The sequence below is a fragment of the Eumetopias jubatus genome, unplaced genomic scaffold, assembly GCF_037043125.1.
Source record: "Eumetopias jubatus isolate StellerSeaLion01/CBP00866 unplaced genomic scaffold, mEumJub1_p1.0 scaffold_12, whole genome shotgun sequence".
NCBI classification, from domain to species: domain Eukaryota; kingdom Metazoa; phylum Chordata; class Mammalia; order Carnivora; family Otariidae; genus Eumetopias; species Eumetopias jubatus.
In genome coordinates, this window is record NW_028274818.1 from 75388976 (window position 1) to 75408459 (window position 19484).

The 19484-nt window shown below is 42.5% G+C and overlaps 1 protein-coding gene across 12 annotated transcripts in view; it reads left to right on the top strand.

The window, feature by feature from the left end:
- The window catches only part of RBFOX1 (RNA binding fox-1 homolog 1), a 2047095-nt gene that overhangs the window by 2017777 nt on the left and 9834 nt on the right, over positions 1–19484 (top strand). For 2 of the 12 annotated variants that reach the window (XM_088016928.1, XM_088016929.1), the window contains one exon: positions 13569–13621. The exons of the other annotated variants lie outside the window; for them this stretch is intronic. In XM_088016928.1, coding sequence (XP_087873054.1) covers positions 13569–13621 — 53 coding nt within the window. The remainder of the gene's footprint in view (positions 1–13568; positions 13622–19484) is intronic. 12 annotated transcript variants of the gene reach the window in all.

Consider the following 19484-nt stretch of genomic DNA (forward strand, 5'->3'; position numbering starts at 1 on the left):
CCCCCTGGTCTTGGGAGGGGTCAGGCTTTAGTGAGACGTTTTCCTCAGATGCCATTACAAAGAGCTTTTTTTTTTAGGAAATGATGAGGACAGCCAATGGCAGCTTTGTTTTATTTTGTTTTGTTTTTTGTTTTGTTTAAAGTAGTCTCCACGCCCCGTGTGGAGCTCAGTACGGAGCTTGAACTCACAATCCTGAGATCAAGACCTGAGCTGAGATCAAGAGTTGGACGCTCAACTGACTGAGCCACCCAGGCACGCCTGTTTTTTTTTTTCTTTTTTCATTCACTTTTGGTTTTAGTGTTTCTATTTGGCAAAAAAAAAAAAAAAAAAAGGTGGCAACTCTATAGTAGCTTCCCTATTATCTTTCATTTACATTTTCAGTTATTTTCTCTGAGAAATCCAGTGTTGAAAAATAGAGTGAGTGCATTATAAACCTCAGTGCGGCCGAGGGTGGTTCTCAGATGAATAAGGAACTGAGGGCTCAGTCCGTGGAGGCTCAGAGGGGACAGAAGTGTATCCCGTGGCATCTCTCAGCTGAGGCAAGGATCCAGGGTCAGAAGGAAACTGGTTTGGATTCAGATGCTCACTGTTGAGTCAAATCACAGCAGAACAGTAGTTACTTCTCTGTACCTTTGTTGACACTGCCTTCTTAAAGTTGTTCTTGATTTCAGCTCTTTATCTTATCTGCTATTTTCACATGCCCTGATGAGTTCTCCTGGGTTCTGCAATTTAAGAAAAGACACTCTGTCAACTTGTAATAGAAATGTAGCAGAAATGAGTTATTAATGCCTTTATTTATATCCTATACCCCAGTGCCTAGAAAAGCACGTCCAGCTTTTTTAATTAGAACACCAGGGTTGGAAAATATATATATATATGTATATGTATGTATGTATGTATACATAAAAGTATGTAGTATACTCTTATTTTTATTTATATTCTTCTTTTTGGCGTAAAGTTCACTTTCTTAACTGATTCGTTTGGGTGGTTTTTTTTTTCTTTCGGTGAGTCAGGGTCCCCTCAGGAGGAGAGACTGAAGCTAATTATTCCAGGCAGCTTTAGGGTAACTAGAAAGAAACCTATATTGCCTGTGAGTTTCCCATTACAAGGCACACACGCCAGACGAAAATGAATTTCTTCAGTAAAACTTGGAATATATAGGGCAGTGCTCCTGTTAACATGTTCATTAGATGGAAATGGAGGACTTTATTATTTGCATGATTTTACTAAGACTTCCTGAAGTTTGATGTAGTTGGTGAGCAATCTTTGATTCAAATCATCCTCTCTCTATGACCATGAAAACACAATTATGATCATCACAATACTAACAGCTGTGATGGGCACTGTGCTAAGCGCTTTACAAACACCATGCCATTGAGCTGTCAGTCACACTGGGGCTAGACAGTAGATGTTGTCACTCCATTTTCCAGATGGGGAAGGTGAGCTTGGTAGAGTTGAGTTTTTCGGCTCAGCCTGAAAGCTAGAGTCTGTGCCCTTAGTCATGAGGCTCTATTGCATCTTATTGGAGCAATCTTAAGAAGTAATTTCTTTGCGTTCCATCACTTCATCTGTTAGGGGTGTATTGATTACACCTTACAGGGTGTTTTGGAAGTATTGAGCCAATGGCTGTGAAAGATTTGGCCCATGAAGGGCACTACATAAAGTGTTCTTGTTTTTATTTTCATGTATTCCCATCAGAGCTTTAAATCTGGATGGCAAGAATGAGCTTTGAGGAAACCAAAAATTTCTAGGTTATGTCAATTCCACCTGAATCTCTGAAATTCAGGAGTTTGAATCTGTTATTTCCTAAACAGATTCTGGAGTCATTCAAAGAGTTTAGGAAGAACAATGACCAAATCTACTCAACTGAGTATGGTGTGGACAAGCCTTTTAAAACTTAGTAGGAAGGATTCTGTGTGAATTTGATTCTTTTTAAACCAGTGAGTTCCATGAGTAATTTGTTTTGTTTTGCTTTGTTTTTGTTTGTTATGGACAAACTTACTTGGGGGGAGGGGCTACATAAGCCCGTCAATTTATCAGTTCTCTGATGTTTGGATTTTGATATGTCAGCTTTCCTTAAAGTAAGCAGTCCTACAGTATCTTCCCTGCCACTTTTTTTTCCTTTTCATCATGTAGATTTCTCTTTTGAAGTCACTTTTTTTGGTAGTGTCTCTGTGTGTCAGATAACCATGTAGAACACTGGAACAACCTGATGAGACAAGCAGTGTCGTTAGGGTGACCCTAGAAATGATTATACAGAATGCGACACTTGAGACAGAGAAGGGACACACTGTTAATAATGAGTCCAGGACAACAGGCTTCAACTGGACTGTCCCAAAAAGAAGCAGAACATGTGTGCTCATCCCAGGTAGATTCTCCATGTGCTCTGGGAAGTCCGATGATTTCACTTTGAACCCAATATCCATCAGTCCAGGTCCTGCGCTGTCTCTGCCTCCTGCTCTTGTTAACAAAGTCAGGGCAAGGCAGGTTTGCAGCCTCAAATAGTCATAACTAAGACATGACTTAGTGATGAAAAAGAGAGTCAAATTTCCTGCTCTCAAACCCACCAGTAATTTATTTTCTCTATGGATTGAATAGTTCCCATTGGGCATTCACCAAAAAAAAAAAAAAAAAAAAAATTACAATAACTAAAGATAATATCTGCCAACCTGCTGTGCAGATTGACAACGATTACATTTGGTAACAATTGAGATGGCTCTGAAATCGTGAAGGAGAAGATGTATAGCTCTTAATAGAAGCATTGATAGGATTTTTGAAACTTGTGTTTATGGACACAAAGCTCCCAATGCTGAAAAGAACATGGCTGTTACTGGTAGATTTCCTGAATTTCTCTTATTTTGAATTTACAGACATGCACACACAAACATTAAAAGAAAAAGTGCTCAAATTTTGGTTTCGAGAACTAATTGCCTTTGGTCCATAATCTATAATGGCTTCTTAACAACTGTTACGCGCTATTGGATGAACATGTATGTAATTGAAGCCATTAAAAAAGGGAACCAAGACTGTAATAGTCAACAGACTGGACCAACAAGGAGTTGGGGAGACATTAAAGGAAATTCCAAACCCAGTAGACCATAGCTGTCACAGCCATGTGGGTAGACACTTTTGCCAGTGACAAGACAAGATGTAACAACTCCTTTGGTCATGTCATGGCCTAATTACACACTTCTCAGGTTGCAGATCATTGACTTGATAGGCCACAACGAAGCAAATAAAACCTATCCTTTAAGTAGCACCATCAGGATCTTTCAGCTGTGAAGGGTTTCAAGGCAGGTGAGAAAGTCTGATACTTTCTAGAGGCAGGTCAGAAGCCTCCGACGAGAAGGCGCACACGGAGGGCCATTCCCACTGCAAATACAGAGCTCTCCTTGTGGAAGGCAGCATCCCAGTCAAGGAGAAAAGAATAGACATACAATGCAATCTTAGTGCGTGAATATGACATATACAGAAGACGCTCCCCTTCTTTGCCTTTTTTTTGGTCATTGTGCTATCTTTTGGAGTGAGAGGTAACTTTTCACTAAAAATTTCCAGTATTTCCTTTAAAGTTATCGAAAGAAGTTCTGACCCTGTACCTATGAAGAGAAGTTGACATTCCTTCCCAGTAGAACTGATTTCTATTTAAGTGTGGCCTCTACATTATTTCCATATCTGTGTGCAGTATGTGCCTATGAAGTCACTAGACAGAAATAAATGACTTCTCATGATTTTCTCCCTGGCATGAATCACAGTGATTGATTCCTCTGGGATTAAATTCTCCTCAGAACCATAGTGTATTTCATATTTAATTAACGCACACACACACACACACACACACACACATTTATAGAGTAGGGACCACTATCAGGAATTAGAGAGATGGTAGTTTGGAGGCGAAAGCTTGAGGGAGCCTCTGTAAGGAGTAACTAACTCATCAATTTTGTCATTGTTCCTGGGCTTATTCTTGCCGCATTAGGATGTGTGAGTGTTCGAATAGATCAATAGATTGTGGGGGGGGGTGAGACATAATCAAAGCTAAACACCCCTTTCCCCTAATTATCCTAATCACTTAAATGGAAATGCTTTGGCCCTGAGATTATAGAAATACACCCAACGTCTGATAACCCAGATCAGTGCTTCCCACCGCATTTATAGGCATGGAATCCCTTTACAAAGAAGACCATGATTTTTGGATGCTTCAGTCATCCCCTCAATCCCCGACTCTGTTCATGGTCCACTTTTGTCATTTGAAACTTTAGACTGCATTCAAAGACGAGGGGCTTATTTTCCTCACCATTCCTGCATAGTTAGAGAGTGTGCAGGCTACTTCTGGTTAGTGGACTGTGAGCTCAGGGGGTGGGCGTGGGGGCATGTTAAACCTGTGTCCTGGACACTGTCAGCCCCATGGCTTTCCCAGAATGATAGATCGTTTCTCTGCTATTCTTTGTATTATTTTCTTCAATTTCTCCATCTCAAACTTAGAACAAACAAAGGACAGGAAAAGAGTGATTGCCTGAGTCTGTTCTGAAATTTCAAGATTGGGGTGGTTCATTGTGAGGGTCCTGAGAACCTTGCTCTGCAAAGTGCGGTTCCCAGACCAACCCAGTTGGCCTCCCCGGGAGCCTGTGAGCAATGCAGAATCTTAAGCGCACCCTAGTCCTGTTGTATCAGATTCTACACCTTCGAGCCCCCTGGGTGGTGTATATGACATCTGAGAAGCACCACCATCGAGGGCACAACTCAGTCCTACCCCCATATTCAGTAAATAATGTTGACACTCCACAAACCTTGCAGGATGTAGAATTTGTCTTAGTAAATTGCTGGTTTCTAGTCATCTGTCTACTTTCCTTTCCTCAGTGAGAAAGTAAGAACTGTCAATGGTTGGGGGTCCCTCGAAATCCACCTTATGGGAACTCCCCCCTCTTAACTCACCTGGGGCCACCATTGATCATTTTCTTTCCCTCAAAGACTGATGGGTAATGAGAGTGATTTCATGCTAGTCTTTTCTAATTGGGTAACAAACTCACGCAAATGTAAAAATACTCTGGAAAAGTCCCATCAGATTTGTCCTAGCTTTCCTGAGCCTCAGTTTTTGCATCTGCTAAATGAAGACCATAATACCACTTATGATCAGAAGGAGAGGAAGGTGACCATTACTTCATAAACAAAGGAGGTGGGGGAAATTCATGGGGTTCTCAATAACTCAACTGTTCATTAACATATTTTTCAGCATATGGTATTATTTGAAAGCACTGACCATATACAGGCAGGAGCAAGCAAATCTAAATCCACTAAAAAATGTGAGTCGTGTTTAGATGAGGCAAACTCTAGGACCCCCAGAACACTAACATTCTGGGGACCTGTGCCTCGCTCAGTTGCCCAAAACCAATAATTGGTCTGGTCCGGGTTTCAGGCAAAGTCTTTTATAATCACTGTACCTACTTTGATGCATGCATCAGCAAATATTTGCTATTCATCTATAGAATATGATCAGAGATTTAGATTTAGGCTAAAATTACTTACTACAGAGATAATACAGGCAAGCTAACTGATCTGTTTGATCCCCAACAGCCTCATCTTTAAAGTGGGTTGGGTTATTGAATTCATTGTTGTCATGAGCAGGAAGTTCCTTGAATAACCTGACACTAATGACCCTCAGGATAATATTATTGTTAGCATCACTAAACTATGGACATATTTTGTTTTGTTCCTGTGGAAGCAGGTTTTCTGGCTTAGAATCAGTTTTTGACCATAGATGGGGTTTTTTGTTTTGATTTGTTTTTAAATCTGGACTTCCATTCTAGAAATAAAAAATAGGGATACTTGAAATTTGCTGAGAGTAGAACTTAAGTGTTCTCACCAACCACAAAGGTAACTGTATGAAGGGATGGATGTGTGAATTACCTTGATTGTGGTGATCATTTCACAATGTATATGTATATTAAGTCATCCTTTTTACACGTCCAAAAAAGCATGTTGTGCAGTCCAACTGTATTCAATGTTTATTTGGGGACCTTACCTCAGTAAAACTGGGAGAAAAATAGTTTAGGCAAAAAAAAAAAAAAAAAAAAATTCTGAAGGAAGAAGCAACTGGGAATCCTGAGATCAAACAGCCTGTCTTTCCATTCATCCTGGTCTTTCCTGTCTGTGGAGGAGCTCAGGGATACATCATAGGAAAAATGACCCATTCTCCCCACATAAACTCAGCCCCTGCACCTCCACTACTGTAGACTTCTGTACAACCAGTTGCTCTACAGAGAATTACTCTTCAAAAAGTCACACCAAATCTGCCTATGTTGCTCTTTTCCCATTGCCGCTGGCGAGAAGTCCATTGCCTGGGGTGGTCATGGATTATCAGAATCCCCTGGGGATCTGTAGGGTTTTGGACCTTTCCACCATCACACTAACTTCATTTTGCATGTAACTCATAGGTGGGCACAGACCTCAGTGTGTCCTCTCTAGCCTCCAGAGCCTCAGCCTGGACACCCTATGCTCCCACCCCCCACACCGACCCCCTTAAATCCGGGATTCCTTTCCCCTATACAAGAGCTGCTTCCCCAAGAGAACACATGTAGCCATTCCTGCAATTGGCCAGAACCATTTCTAACTGTGCATCAGAAACTCATTCTCATGAGGGCTGTACCCCTCTGTACCCCTCTTCGTCCTGCCCAACCAAAGTTGAGGTGAGATTTTGTCTTCTGGGAGGCCCCTGCCCACCTTTGATAGGACCTGTAACCTCAAAAGGCTCTTGACCCTCTCCCTCTTGGCCTAAAGCCCTGGAAGCCCAGCACTTAAAAACACAAATGCCTTCTCTCTCTGGGGAGAGATGACTATCCTTCATGAGTATACACAGCCAAAAAAATGGCAATTTCCCCCCAAATGAAGTCTTTTCACATTCATATTCTCATCAAAATACACACACACACACACACACACACACACAAAATATCTAAGGGATGCTGTGCTATTTTTGTTCCCATTTTCCAATGAAGAAACTGAGGCCCAGGAAGGCAACAGGGCAGGGCTTCCAGATTCACTCTCAGTTCTCTTTTTAGCTGAGAAAAAAAAGTAGTGGGAACCATGGAGATTGTTCAAGGTTGGAAAAATGAAAATTACAGAAGTGGACTGCTCTCAAAGTCTCCAGGGATGAATTTCTGAAACCCAGAAGTTTGGATGGAAGTATTCAAATATTCAAATCAGGGATAGATTCAGCACGTCTCTCCTTTCCCAGTTAAACTTTATTTTTTTAATGTACCTAATGTTAGCAGTAGGAACTGAGGGTTAAATGAAATGATTTTACATGTATGTTAAAGGGTGTGAGATAAAAAGGAATCAGGAGAGACCCTTTCAGAGGATTCTATAGTCCGTATGTTCGTTTGCTTGCTGGTTTGTTTGTTTACACCCCATGTCATCCTACAGTTCGCCACAGCCTCTTGAAGTGCACGTAATTCAAAACTAAAATAGGAATAGAAATAACCACAGGGCAGGGGAAACTATAAATTTGAATGGGCTTTTTATAATTCTCGAGTTTTAGAACTGAGTGGGGAAGGGAAGAGGGAATTAAAATACTGATCCCAAGTAAATAAGTTCCGCTTTCTAGGCAGTAAAACTGAAATATAAATTAGGTTATGAGCTTCCAGGCAGCCAAGCCCAGTGCAGATGTTCCACAGTGATTTAAAGGCCAGGAGCACAACGTCCTATCCCTGTGGCTTAGCTGGGTGCCTGGCAGGTAGCAAACCCTCATTAACCATCTGAGGATTCAAAGAGCAAAATGAGTAAACTATTTAGTAAAGTCAGCAAGAACAATTTTAATAGAAGCACCTTACTTCTGCATGTTATGTTTAACTACTCAGAAAACATTCACGGCGGGATTCCATATGACCCTTTCAGCAACTTCTTAACATGAACCGCAAGAGTCCCCGATTAGTGTGCATTTCTGCCTTAATCCCACATGTCCAAAGGGAAGCATCCTGGTAAGCACAGTTATAAAAAGTGGCAGTCAATACCAGTGCAGTTTAATTGAAAAACCAGAGGACACAGCTCTTTCCTGCAGAAGTAGGGAACATAAGTTCAAAGAAATATTCATACAGTCAAATGGGAGTTCTCGGTGCTGGCTGACACGTTAGGATCACCGGAATGGTTTTCTGAGAATACCCAGGCCTGGGAACCACTCTCCAAGATTCTGACTTAAAAGACTGGGAAGTGGTCCTGGTCATTAGTATTTCATTTAAAATATATATATATATATATAGTAGCTGATTTGTAATAGGCAGTCAGGGTTGAGAAACTCTGCCTTATAACCAGCAGGTGCCCCAGAACCTACAGATAGGATTAATTTGATTTTGTGCCACTGTCATCTTGGGGCATCTTGACTGCTATCTACCATAGGAGAACAACAACTTCTGAGGCTCTAGGGATTTTTTTTACTAGCTAGCCTTGGGGGTTTTAATCACATGTGTGTGTGTGTGTGTGTGTGTGTGTGTGTGTGTGTGTGTGTGTGTGTGTGTGCGCGCGCGCGCGCGCTAGATTCAATACTCATAGCATTGGCTACAAGAAAGAACTTGCCCTCGGTGATGCCCCCCCCGCCGAGTTTTGTGGAACAATAGTGACATAAGAGAATTAAGAGGCCAAAGAATGAGAAGCCACCAGAATATTTAACAGTGAAACTTAAAACCGGTGCTCTCTGATGGGAGAACATTCCCCGTCCGTCCTCCCTCCTCTCTCCCCTGCCTGTGCCACAAGTTTTATTCTCTCTTGAAACCAGGCTTCGCACATTCCCTACAGCAATACTGGCTGGCTACTATTTTAATTTGTCTCTTAGAATTCAGCCGTGGGTAATATTTAGAAGAAAGAAAATTGCAGAGAGATGAGATTTAGCCTAAGAAGAAAAGTGGGATATAAGGGTGCTATGGCAGGTCACAGGACTAATTTAAATGTACCACCAGCTGAGTCAGATTCAGAGTCTAGATGGTTGGTCTGTGAAAACCGTCGTAAAACATAATGAAGGCTGGTAATAGAATGAAAAGAGAGAAAGACCATGGCCCATGCCATTCCACATCCCAAGTTGTTAAGGCAAAATATAATTCTCTCTCAAGCCTCAATTAACATCATACTCCAAGGGGAATCCAAATACTGTTATTATTTTGTCTGGGAGGAATATGAAGGTTCAGAACAGTATCAGGAAGTCCCTCCGTAGAGACGTGACCCTCCACTGCTGACTCAGTACCCCTACGTGGGCGCCCCTGAGCCCAATCTTAGCGAGTGAATAAGAGTCAGGTCTTGAGCCAACCCAACCATGTTCAGATTTCACCACCACTTACCAGCTTGTGTGTGTTCCATGACCTGCTATGCCTCTGCCTCTTCGTCTATAAAGACTGGGATGGGAAGATGGGTGGTCAGGAAAATTAAATCATTTAATGCATAGGTACAAGGCTTGGCAGCCACCTGTCATGGATAAATACTCCATTGACATTAGGCCAGCGGCTCCTTGGCATCAACATTGCAAAGACTCAAGACAAACGTAGCCTTCTCCCTTGTGCCCAGTAATCAACCATTGCATTATTTTTCTAAATTAGTAATCCTCCCTCCTCCCACAAAGCCTCCCCTTGTCAAACAGTCTTCCTGGGAGAAGTGGGGGCTCTGAAATGAAAATGGGAATGAACTTGCAGGAGATTTCTCGGCAGTGTTCCCAAATTTCCCCATGGTACGAATTACCTGGGACCATGATTCTCTTCAGGAACATCAGCCACTTAGGACAGTGCAAATGGGGCCCCCAGAGCTGGTCAATAACCAGGCCTGGGTTCTTTCCAAATGTATAAATGATCAGACCTCTCTCCTGGAAGTTCTGACTCAGGCGGTCAGGGCTGAAACCCAGACATGTATATATTTTTAGCAAGCATTCTAGCTAAATCTTGTTGTCAGGGAAGTTTGAGAAATTCTGCGGTAGAGAGAGGGCTTGAAAAAAAAAAAAAAATTCCAGATTAAAGAACTGGTAAAGAGAATCAGATGTAGACTCAGAAGGAAAGTGGAAAGACCTAGCAGAGATGCTCTTGAGTTTGCCCATGGGAGGTGATGAAAGAAGAGGAACACGGGAGGAAGCAGATAGAGCATGACATCGTGGCCACTGAACACCAGCTTCGCTTTCAAAAAGGAGGTTTAACATCCATTCTCTCAGAAGGCCTCCAGAGACTAGGAGGGACCATTCCTGGGCCATGCATGGTGTGTCTGTGGTTACATCCTCAGCAGCCACATAGCTAGGTTGCCTCAGAGGCTAGCATGGTGGGTGGCAAAATGGAAGTTACAAAAAGAAGCAAAAGCTGCAAAAAATGCAGTAATTCAACTCCCTTTCCACTCCGTATTTGTGCCATACCCAGTGCTTCTCAGCTGTGGCTGATAGAAGAATCAGCTGCCGAGCATCTCCTAAACTACCTCATTCCACACCCTGCCCCACACCAGTCAGTCTAGCACCACAGAAGGGCCCCGGCATTCACATTATTTTAACCTCTCCTTGTAAGTCTAGGGAACAGGCAGGTGAGAACCATTCAGCTACAAGTGGCCCTCACCCTGGGCTTGTACGCCTGGGGCTCTTTGGAAACTACTAGTGTCCGAAACCCACCCACAGAATTTTAGAAGGGCACCAGGTGTTTTTACCGTGTGCAGCCAAGGCTGAGATCTACTTGGCCAGACTTTATCATCTACAACCAGTTTGCTGAAAGTCAAGTGCAACTGCTTTTGAAGTTTAAATTCTTCAGTCTATGTTGAGAGTGCAGAGCAGACTAGGATTGACTTAAAGGGTCAGGCCCCGTACCAGCCTCCTCTCTGCTCTGAGAGGTGAGCCCACTGTCCAGAGTGTACCTGCACTGCTGTGGTTATTCAGTTTGTCCTGACCTTGCTAGGGGAGGAGCTGACTTCGCAGCTACATCATTAATCTCTTTGATCATACCTCTCTCTGGTCATTTGGGGTAAATGATTCCACAGAGAGGGTCACATATGATCCATTTATGGGCTAAGATAGATCGTTTGTCTTAAAGGTCAAGTGGGGAGAAACAGACTGTATATAAAAATGGTATAACATAGTGGACAGAGACATCGCCATGAAACCTGCCCCTTATAACTCTACCCAGATTCCTCTGTTGGCTTCACATGTGGGCCACGTTGGCCTGACATCCCTCCCCAGGCTATAATTTGCAGGCATTTCCTATTCATTGTACTCATAATCAGTTGGTGAAAGGGTAGCATAGTGGGGCAAGGGCTGATCACGTCAGTTGACTCCATGGAATTAATGAGCTCCATAGAAAGGCAGTTTTCTGAAATGTTAGGGAAACCTTCCTGGATGTTTACGTGGAATTAAAAAAAAAAATCAGTGTAGAATTGATACATCCAGATGGCTACTATTTTTTGCAAGTACTCTTTAATAATTCCTTTTTTGCACTGCTGCAAAGGCCATGGCCTATCCCATACAGTATCATTATTGGTGATAACTTTATGCTTTGACATACATTCGATTTGATAGTCGGCTTGAGTCATCCCCTTTGTTCAGAACTTTGCGCAGGCATCACAAAGACACTCTAAAAAATTCAAAATATATAGGTTATCCGAGAGAGAGAGAGAGAGAGAGAGAGAGGAGAAGGGAATGGAGAAATGGTAGCATTAGTTTTCAGAGTTAGTGTATCATGTCCCAAGGAACAGTGCTGTGAAGGACAACCATCGTATGTCCTAAACTTCTGGGTAAAATTAAACTGAAGGTCTAGTATCTTTATAAACATACTTGTAGGCTGCGTTCTTAGAAGTTTTCCCTGTTCATTCAGTCATCATTTTACTTCTGTTGGTTGCCTCTCATGGTTTTCTTAATGTCTAGCAGGTGGGACAGTTCCTTAGGGAAAATGCAGAAGTGGGATGCAAGGTGCCAGAGTCTTCTAGAATTATAGGGTTTGGACTGGATAGAACTACTTAACTAATGAGGCCCGTCCCGTAAATAGGAAAATGGCTATACCAAAGAGCCTGCCCCTCTGGATAAACCAGGTGGCCACTCTTGGTTATGGTAGTGTTCTTGGTAGTGTTCTCCTTGTGGGCATACTATAAACAGAAGTCCTTCCAAGTGCTTGTTTGGCCCCCCCCCAACAATCTCATACATGTAACTGGGGTGTCCATATCTTACTGCCCCTTGAGTAAGTCAAAGGTAAACCAGTCAAAACTAATATTCAACCCAAACATCTTCATGTTCAGGGGTATTAATTGTACTGCTCCTCAAACCTCAGAAATTTGAAGCCAGCTATTGGTGGGGCTCAAAAAGTCTGTGTCCAAGCAAAAAGACAGCAAAAATCCAGGAACACTAACTTTTAGTCTTTTAAGAGAGGTGATGAGTGAACTTGGCTGACTTCTGTTATGTGGAAGAGAAACATACAGAATACTATTCTCAGAGCATGCATAATTTTGTTTAGGTTTCACTGGTGTGGAAATGGCTAGAATTTTCAACTGGATGCTAAATTCTAGTGAATTTTCCAATGGTAGCTCTGTTTATATTCCAGGGTGTACCTCTTGCAACAGTAAAACTTTCTTAAGATGTTTTAAGAAATGCTCAATCACTAGATACTTTGGGAAGCGTTAAAACATTTGAACAAGACCAAACTAAGACCCAAAAAATGCATTTATCTTGCTTCTTAATGATTCATATGCACAGTAAAATCTAACACATGAGAACCAGAAGACTCTGTACTGCTGATTTTGAGACATTTAAGAGCCTAGCCAATCTTACTGGGGGCATTTTTATAATCTGCCTCCCACAGACGTTCTTATTTCTGGAGAAATAAACAGTAGGTCTGAATTAGAACACATTTCATTGTGCAAATGCCACCGTTGGAAACATCTTAAGAGAGTTTTATCATCTTTCCGGATTTACTAAATCAAAGAAAAATGGCATTTTCCATTTTAATTTTCTTTTAAATACTGCATCATTAAAAATAATTTGATAAGATAGGATTTATTCCAACAGATGAGTGCTCTTACCTTCTTTATGTAGCCAGCCTAGTTTGGTGAGGAAATTATTATCCATAACATGATACCATATAACATTCTCTTCTGAAATGACAGCATTTCTTTTTCTTTCCTTTTAAAGAAAAATGTTTTTGATATTATACCACAATAACAAAAAGTCTGGAATTTTATGATTTTCATAGCTAGTATCCCCTTTTCCCCAACAGACCGTCCGTATTTTCTTTAAATGTAGTCTCCGTTTAGCACAGAAATCCAAGCACAGTTTGAATTGCCCTAGCCTTAGCAACATCCCCTGGCATGACGTTCTGGTAACACTTAGTATTAATATGACGGTGCAACAGTGTGTACATGGCCCCCGTTCTCACATCACCATGATTCCGTTGGCGAGGTCCCCGCATGCCTGTTTCACGATCTTTCTAAACTCTCAAGGTCTGAGATTTATCCACACATTTCCTTGCAACATCCATTCGAACGAAGCACCCCTCCCTCCCCGCATCTGAATACATTCACCCAGTTGGCAGAGAGCACATTTCCCCCTGAGCGAGCAGTATTGTGAATTTTATCTTCTCTTCCAGAAATCAGTTCGTCTTCGTTGCAGCAGATGAAATTTCTTGTAACACCTCTGCAGGTAACAAACGTTGCTACTTCTTGATGCATCCATCCAAAGCTCAGTATTCTCTCTCTCTCTCTCTCTTTCTCTCTTTTTTTTTTTCCTTCACATGCTGCAGTTGGTCACTCTAGAAAGTTGAGTTTAAAAAAAAAAAAAGACAAAAAACAAAAACAAAGTCCATATATCTTTGGAGCATAGCCGAAGCCTTTAGGCTCCGCTGTCTAAAAAGATACTAGGCGTTTTGCTAACTTGGATATTTTATTTCCAGTCTTAATGATACATGACCTAGAAAAGTAAGACTATGTTGAATGAAGCCACAATACGATCACGGTAAAAGCAGTGCTCTTATGTTAAAATGCTGAACGGGGGAGATTAAGGACACATACATGTGACTTGTATGTTTTTTGACGTATTTTGCCTGGGTTCACACAGATGTATATATGAATTATTTGGGATCTTTATTGAATGACTGGTTATAAAAGACTGAATCCAGAAAACTAGAGGCATTGGGGAATATAATTATCTCTGTCTCATGAGAAGGGGATCTTCATTCTATTAATCAAAGATCCTCCATCTCCTTTCTTTTAAAACCTATTACAAGTAGCAGGATTTAGAGAGACAAAGTCTTCTGCTTTTGGAATCAGGGCATTGGCAAATGGAAACTGCACAGTTGCATGATGTGTCCGTCAAAATAATACCTGTCTTTTTGCTTTGATGTGGTTCAGAACAGTTATGTTTGGACTTTCATTAGCATGGAATTACTTGATTAAATGTCAAGATAGGTGAGTGCCAACAGATTTGGGGTTTTTTGGTTTTTTGGTTTGATTTTGGTTTGGTTTTGGGGTGGTTTTGTTTTGTTGCTTTTAAGCCTGAACTTTCACCAAAACAATTACTAGGAAATCTTACCAATATGTTGCTTCTATCCAACAAGGGAGGACTGTACAGCTCATGAACATGTAGTTGAGTATGAAATGACCTTCAAAAGCCTACATTACACAGAGCCTTGCAGATAGAACTTCATCTGCTACCAATCACATTTTATCAATGGAGCAGTAAATGAAGGCTCGTTTGCTAACGCTTCACTCCCTACTGAGTCTTTGGTGAGAAGGAACTAAAGGACGAACAGTTTGCTAGGAACATGTCTCCAGCAAAAGGAAGGGCCAGTTTCATTGATAGAATCGGTCTCCATATTTTTAATGGCTGAAAGTCTTACCCTGGGAATTCAGGAGGTATGCATGCTTATATTTTAAAGCGACAGCTTACTCCATTTCTATAAAACCCCTTAGATAAGGGCTCCCCTATTTTCCTGCCTCAACTCCTAGCCTGAAACATCGGTTTCTCCCTGTGAGAGGTGGTGACATCCCTAACACTTCACTAATAAATAGTAGAAGGTGGATAGTTGCGTAGCTGGGGGCGGCAGGGAATGTTCCTGGGATGCAAGAGACATTTGGCATCTTCAAAACCTAGGAAAGGGAGCATGCATCTGAAGGGATAACTGACTAGGGTGGGGAGGGATGTTGGCTTAAAATGTGAATAGATGCCATTGGTGGACATGCCGCCTTCTACCGCCTCTACCTCTCCTGTTTAAAACGTACACATGTCCCGGTGTATCTTAAGTTGTATTTTGACCTCATAGATCAAACACTGCAAAGTTGCAGCTTTAAGAGGTAGACATTGATTTCATCCCATGACTTAACAAACCCTGCCTTGTAAGCAAGTGGTCTACATTCACTATTCCTAAAAGAGGGCACAGATAATGAAAGTTCGCCTGGGTACAGCGAGTGTTTTCACCCACCTTATCTGATTTAGGACAGCTGCTCAGTAGATTCTTAATGAATTGCTATTGATCAGATTTCAAATTGAGAGAGATATCCCTGTTGCTTTGATGGCCATATTAATAATACGTTGTATGCTTCATAAAGGGTCAATTTGAACTCTGAATTTTGAACCAAGCATGAAAAAAGGAGATACCCATATCAATCAAATGTCAAATTATCTCCCAGCTAGTCCTCCCTCCTCACAGAGTGAATATGGAAAATCAGAATCGGTCGGTCAGCAAAGGTTGTGATTCATGGTTTCAACAAAGTCTCCAAGCGCCTCATCTCCCCCGGTGCTGGGAGAACCTGGGGCACCCCCATCCTAACCAACACCATCCCCACGTGCAGAACAACCCTCCTTAGGGCAGGTCTCTCGAATCCTGGCATCTCCTGGATTTCAGTGTTCGACAAAAGGCAACTTCTCTCTTTTTAAGTGAAGAAAGAAATCAGCGAGACACTTAAAATCTCAGTTTTGAGGGCTCAATGGATTTTATAACTGAAGTTCTTATAAAGGCGTATTATTCTTACACAGCTGCCTGTCGGGCAGATCTGGCCAGTTTTGTCGGTGGTTTGGGGTAAAGGTGGTGAGATGAAAACCGCCAGACAGTAGGATCTGTGGCACTGAAGGGGCTTTCTTCCTGTCCCCGGAGGAAAAGTGACGATTTATACTTGGGTCTTTTGGAGAGGATGTCAAAATGTTGACTCTGCTTTTGCTAGCCACGTAGAAGAAACTTTTCTCGCTCGCACGTGCACTTTGTGAGACTGTATTTGTTTTCTTATTCAATAGTGTCTCTAGCACTGGTATTCGTTATTTCGTTTTGCGTTTGGTTTGGTTGCTCCTGAAAGACAAAGTGCCCATGTGGGTGTCTCTGGCAAACAGTCTTTGCAGCACTGAACCCCCAGCATGCATGGGGTTCTCATTCTGTACCATGACGAATCTTTCATGAGTTGGATCCTGCAAGAGATGGCCAAAGGGACAAGATGATTTTCCCTTCTCAGACTCGAGGTCTCCCTGCCACTGTGACTCAATGGACCTTTTCCAGGACGGGCTAGTGATTGTAGTAGAAGGAGAATATGGGTCTTATACTCGAATGAAGGTTGAAAAGCCAAGTTAGTGATTTTGGCAGAACAGCTAGAAATTCACTTCAGTTCATTAATATGTAGTGAGTCATCACCATGTATCAGCAAGTGTTCTGAGCCCTCAGGACATAGCATTCAATAAGCCAGGAGAAGCCTCTCCCTTCGAAGAGCCTCCCTTCTAGTGGAGACCAGACGCCCGACATGTAGATGCAAAGGCATGTGATCTTCTTGCATGGCAAGTTGTACAACAGCTCTAATGCCGGAGAGAAAATAGGATACAATGTCACTTTAGGTTCAGTGAGCAGCGAGGACCTCTCTGAGGGGGTGACGTTTGAACAGGGAGGGACCTGAATCAAGTGAGGGTGTGAGCCAGGTATGGCACTGTGGGATTCATTTCAGGCTGAATAAGCAGCAGATGCAAATGCCATGTGGTTGAGGCATGCCTGAGGTGGCCAGGCTCAGCAGGATGTGCAGCAAGGCCACAGCTTATGAGTACAAGTCAAGAGTTTGCAAGATCAAATCAGGAAGACCGCTAGGGCTCAGGACAAATGAGGACTTGGAGAATCTGAAACCACTCAAGATTTAAGTGTGGTAGGAAGGCGTTGGAGGGTCAGCTGTGATCTGCCTTATTATTTTAATGATGAGTTAGACGGCATCGTGGAGAACAGATTGCCAAAGGACAAGAGCAGGAGAGGGAGCCCTAGTTGGGAGTCTCTTACAGCAGTCCATGGAGGGGTGGCAGGGGCCTGGGTTAGGACGATGGGGCTGGAAGAGCCAAAAAGGCGGTTGGCTTTGGGCTGTATTTTGACCGGAGAACAAACAGGCCGGCAGATTCGAAGCGGATGAGGTTCAGTCCGTGTTAAATGTCCACGCTCTCCCTCTTGCTCCAAGGCTATGTCAGTTATTTCCATGGAGTGCTAAGACTTCTTGTCGCCATGAGGCGGGAGCCCTCCATCCCTGCAGTCCTGGTCCCTCAAACGGGCTTCGCTGAGTTCTCCAGGGTGTGACGATAACTTCCTGTCATTTTTGAGCAAATTCTGTGCGCTAGCAAGCATGATAAATTGTACGTATACGTAGAGACCTGCGTGTGTGTGTGTGTGTGCGTGCGTGCGTGCCTATATGCACGTATGATTTATCACATCAGCTCAGTGAGATAGTTGTTCTCCTCCTCCTCCTCTTGGAGGTTAAAAAAAGAAAAAACAATATTCAGGCTCAGAGGACTTTGGTAACTTGCCCCCAATCCCAATGGAGTCTGTCTGATGACAGAGTTCTTTCCACTAGACCACACTGCTCCCACGTGCTCCTTGTATTTTGACCTTGGACCGTTGACCTTTGCCTCGAGATGGAGTCCCCTTGCTCTCTTGAAAAACTAGTGAGTTGGGCAGCATAGTTGTTAAAATGTTGAGGGGCCCTAAGGGAACCAAGCGGCTCTCCACATGGCTATTCCACTGGGTGTTGATTTGACTTGGTGCGTCCCCTTCCTGCAGCAGGTGTGTGTTGAATACTCTGACGTGCTGGGGACTAGTCTAGGTGCAGGGACAGAGTGATGACGGGAAGCAGCTGCCTTGCTGGGGAGCATCCTGCGTATTCTGGGAGATAGGGTTGAACAAGCAATGTGTGTTCGGGGTCAGTTCTCCAAAAATCTTTCTTTTGCTGAAAATCAGTGGCTAAAAATGGATAATCCATCCCCTAAAAACTACCAGAAACTTTGACCTAGCTGTTTTGGCTGCTGAATCCCAGCTGCCCCCTGCTCAAGAGAGTGTGTATGCATGCTTGTGTGTTTACGGGGTGCAGGTAGAGGCTGGGTCTCTGTCTGGCAGCAAGTCTTGCCTCCTCCACTGGGCCAGGCACTGTCTTAGAGGCATGGGACTCCCACCTGGGGACACACTCCCAGTTCTCTATGAGTACTGGACACTAGGTAAGGGTGGGGGTCTGCACAAAAGCCTTGGCCAAATGAATGGCCAAAGCCATCAAAACAATCCCCTGTGAACGGGCTGCTATATACTTTATGAAGTAATTATTAGAAGCAAGTTCATGGCCACGTGGGGTGTCATCTCCCTCTTCCATCCTATCCCCGCCCAACCTGTGCATGTACGTTGCATGCACAGGCACATAAACACACACTCGTGCATCCATACCGTCTCAGATAATATTTAGAGGTTTCCAAAAGGGCCATTCCCCTAATTGATTCTTCGGCAAACTTTATCTAATTGTCTTCCTTACGTTTTGGTGATTTGATTATTCAGCAAAGTCGTCATGCAGCAAATTGATTTGTAGTTAATTGGTCTGTTTCAATAAAATGTGATGTGTATTAGAAGAGTGCAGGGTGTTCAGGCAACATATAAACAAAGGAACTTGGTAAAAATAATTATAATATTTATTGAGAGCTTGCCGTGTACTAGGCATAGTTCAAAGCTTGTTACAGGCAATAGTGATACCCTATAAAAATAAAATTTCTCTGAGTTTACTTATAAAAATTAAAGATATCCAGATAGTTCTTAATTAGCCTGAGTGAGGGAGTGCTATTATCAGTGCAGAATTTGAATTAAAAAATAGAACAGCAGTTATCAAACATTAGAGTGCATGAAAATCACCTGCAGGACTTATTAAAAATGCAGAATCCATTTCCTCTTTCCATGTCCCTGCCCCAGAGATTCTGATTTATAGGTCTGGAGAGGGAGCCTGAAAATCTGCATTCTTACAAGTTCTCCCAGGTAACTCCTAATTCTTTAGGAACTACAGAGCTGATCAGTCAGGAATCTTTCCCCTTTCAGTGGTAAGGAGAAGACAGGATAGGTTTTTCTAGAGTTGTGCTTTGCAGTATGGTGGCCAATAACCACATTTGGCTACAGGGCCCTTGAAATATGGCTGGTCCAAATTGAGGTGAGCTATAAATATAAAATACATACTAGATTTTGAAACCTTAGGACAAAAATTATGTAATATATTTCATTAATAATCTTTAAGTTGGTTACACATTGGAA